At 41.9% G+C, this 3,481-nt stretch overlaps 1 protein-coding gene across 1 annotated transcript in view; it reads left to right on the top strand.

Annotated features, from left to right (window-relative positions):
- Positions 1-2,567: 2,567 nt before the first annotated feature.
- LOC142760368 (serotriflin-like) overlaps positions 2,568-3,481 on the top strand; it is an 11,646-nt gene continuing 10,732 nt past the window's right edge. The window contains exons 1-2 of the mRNA XM_075863554.1: positions 2,568-2,612; positions 2,715-2,813. Of these exons, the coding sequence (XP_075719669.1) occupies positions 2,568-2,612; positions 2,715-2,813 (144 nt within the window). The remainder of the gene's footprint in view (positions 2,613-2,714; positions 2,814-3,481) is intronic.

Consider the following 3,481-nt stretch of genomic DNA (forward strand, 5'->3'; position numbering starts at 1 on the left):
GTTCTATAATTAGTATAACTTAAGGACATCAGCCACGGTGCGCTCACACAATGTCACGACTTATGTTTACATGTAGTCATACATTCTTGGAAACATGTAGCTGGAATGTAACATGTAGTGCGTGTTATATTATATTATGTTACAACAATGTATCTCTATGTTTGATTTAAAAAGAAAAAAAAAAAAGAAAAAAAAGTAGTGAAGCGGGAAGTGTTCCTGGTCCCAGCCTTATATATGCACCTTTCAGATCTGAATAATTTACATTACCTGAGGTTCTGTTTTCCAGCATACAAACCTCTAAGAAGTAACCAAGATCCTAATTCAGGTAAGATAGACACAGAAAGAGAACTTTATTACTTATCTCACATGTATAAGTTATCTCTCTCTCTCTCTCTCCACTAAATACTTGACTAAGTCCCCTATCTATCTATCTATCTATCTATCTATCTATCTATCTATCTATCTATCTATCTATCTATCTATCTATCTATCTATCTATCTATCATCTATCTATCTATCTATCTATCTATCTATCTATCTATCTATCTATCTATCTATCTATCTATCTATCTATCTATCTATCTATCTATCTATCTATCATCTATCTATCTATCTATCTATCTATCTATCTATCTATCTATCTATCTATCTATCTATCTATCTATCTATCTATCTATCTATCTATCTATCTATCTATCTATCTATCTATATATCTATCATCTGTCTATCTATCTATCTATCTATCTATCTATCTATCTATCTATCTATCTATCTATCTATCTATCTATCTATCTATCTATCTATCTATCTATCTATCATCTTCATAAATTTAAATTATGATTAAATACTAATATATAGGTAATGATAGTGCTCTTTGTCCCCATTAATTCATACAGGTACCGTAATAGTTTTAGGCTCCCTCTTAGAGACATTCCCTCTATTTGTCAGACCAAAGTGCTGTAATAAAGAGCAGCTCTTACCCTGGAGGAAAGGCGGCCTGTTAACTGCAATGCCACATGGAAACCTACATTTTCCTTGCCCCAAATTTTGGTAGGCACCCTCTTTGCTCTTTATATACCACTAGGACAGGGGTCTCAAGCACGCGGCCCCTGGGGCCGCATGCGGCCCCTGGGGCTGTCATCTGCGGCCCGCGGGACACAGAGCCGCTAGTATCGGCTCTGCTCCGAGACTCTGGAATTCCCTGACATCGCTGTCCACATATGAACAGCGATGCCTGGGGCTTCCCCAGAGCCGGAGTCCCGAGCAGAGCGCTGGTGTCGGCTCTGCTCCGGGACTCTGTGGAATTCCCTGACATCGCTGCCCATATATGGACAGTGTGTCAGGGTCTTCCCCAGAGCGGAGTCCCGGGCAGAGCGCTATTATCGGCTCTGCTCTGGGACTCTGGGGAAGCCTCTGACATCGCTGTCCATACATCGACAATGATGTCAGGGGCTTCCCCATAGCAGGAGTCCCAGTGATGTCAGGAGCACAGCTGGAGTCCCAGGAAGAGCCTACTAGCGCTCTGCCTGGGACTCCAGCTCTGGGCAAGCCCCTGACATCACTGGGGCAGCCTCTACAGAGGGCACTGGGGCAGCCTCTACAGAGGGCACTGGGGCAGCCTCTACAGAGGGCACTTTGGCAGCCTCTACAGAGGGCACTGTGGCAGCCTCTACAGAGGGCACTGTGGCAGCCTCTACAGAGGGCACTTTGGCAGCCTCTACAGAGGGCACTGTGGCAGCCTCTATAGAGGGGACTGTGGCGTTATCTACAAGTGGGTGTGTGACAGTATCTGAAGAGGACACTGGCATTATCTACAGAGGGCACTGTGGCCTTATCTACAGAGGGCACTGTGGCTTTATCTACAGAGGGCACTGTGGCATTATCTACAGAGGGCACTGTGGCTTTATCTACAGAGGGCACTGTGGCCTTATCTACAGAGGGCACTGTGGCCTTATCTACAGAGGGCACTGTGGCTTTATCTACAGAGGGCACTGTGGCCTTATCTACAGAGGGCACTGTGGCCTTATCTACAGAGGGCACTGCGGCAGCATCCACAGAGGGCACTGCGGCACTATCTAAAAAGGGGCTGCCCAATCTTGACATGTGTGCTAACTGAGCCGCCGGACTGCATTTAGCGACACTTAAACTGGAAAGCTGGATTGTTGAAATAAGCACGTGGAGAAATCTCTCAAATTTGAAACCTAGCGCTATTATTATAGTAATGTGGTATTATTATTATTATAGTAATATAGTGTTATAGTAGTTCAAATAACTAATTGATTAACAATAATTTTGTATTGTATCAAATCTGAAAGTAATGCGGCCCGTCAACTTCCCATTTTTTCTATATGCGGCCCACTTACCCGGCCGAGTTTGAGACCCCTGCACTAGGATTTACATATTCTATATGAAGACTGTGAATAGAACACAACTCGTTTTTATTCAGTAAAATACGTCTACATTATGTGTTACAGCAGTGAGCTGTGTTCTTAGTAATAAACATTGCATTGTGCAGATACTCACCACTTACATTGAAATCCAGACCGAGTTCTACTTTTTACAGAGAGATGAAGCTGCGTCTTGCTAGTCTGCTGATGCTGACACTAATACAGGTGTGTATAGTAGCTAAGCACAATGAGTATTTTATAGCTGAAGGAAATGAGCCATTACTAAAAGCCTGATACATTGTCATTTATTGTGTAATGTACTCACAGGGGGAGATTTTTGTCGCCTTCTCCGTCCCAAACAATGAAAATGTAGGTAACGCAGTGATTTCAAACTCGGATACAGATTTTCCCAACGTCACAAATTCGGTGAGTATTTCTTAAAAGAACGCTAAACCTAAAAATGAATAACAAAAGGAAATGGGAGAAAAATGTGTCCAGTGTTTATCAGTCTGCAGCTTTTTCTGCGGCTCCTAAAACAAATAGTCTTGCAGGGAACGAAGGTTAATTTTCCCCAGATGCCTTACATTATCTTTTGGCAGATGACCAAAGCGGCCATGCTTTATTAAAGGGGGCAGGGCTTAGAGTTCCTGGTCTCCTATTGCAGGTAGAGCAGTGGGGGAGTTCTCCTGCTGCAGCTAGTTGCCTTACAGCTGTACACAGGTTTGTGAAAAGAAAGATGAAAATGGATAATCTCCTAGAAATCATTTAGAAGAATTCCCTTTATATTTCTTATGGTACCAAATGCAATAGGAGACTAAATAGAATCAAAGTGGATTAGGAGATTAAAGGAGGATTAGCCAGGATTTATGAGCTAATGTAGGACATTTATTGATGAGTGCTGCAGATTTGTAAATCCAGCTCTGAAGTATAATAAAGGCTGCAACTAGTTCAAAATCAGTACAAGATAATATCTTTACAAACTGACTCACTTTTTTATGTACATTATTTCTATTTCTCTATAAACTTGTAAAATTATGTTTAAAGGTGAAACCACCACTTAAAGGGAATATATCACCTCTGTTTTTCAATAAATA

This window comes from Rhinoderma darwinii, chromosome 4, assembly GCF_050947455.1.
Source record: "Rhinoderma darwinii isolate aRhiDar2 chromosome 4, aRhiDar2.hap1, whole genome shotgun sequence".
Lineage (NCBI taxonomy): Eukaryota > Metazoa > Chordata > Amphibia > Anura > Rhinodermatidae > Rhinoderma > Rhinoderma darwinii.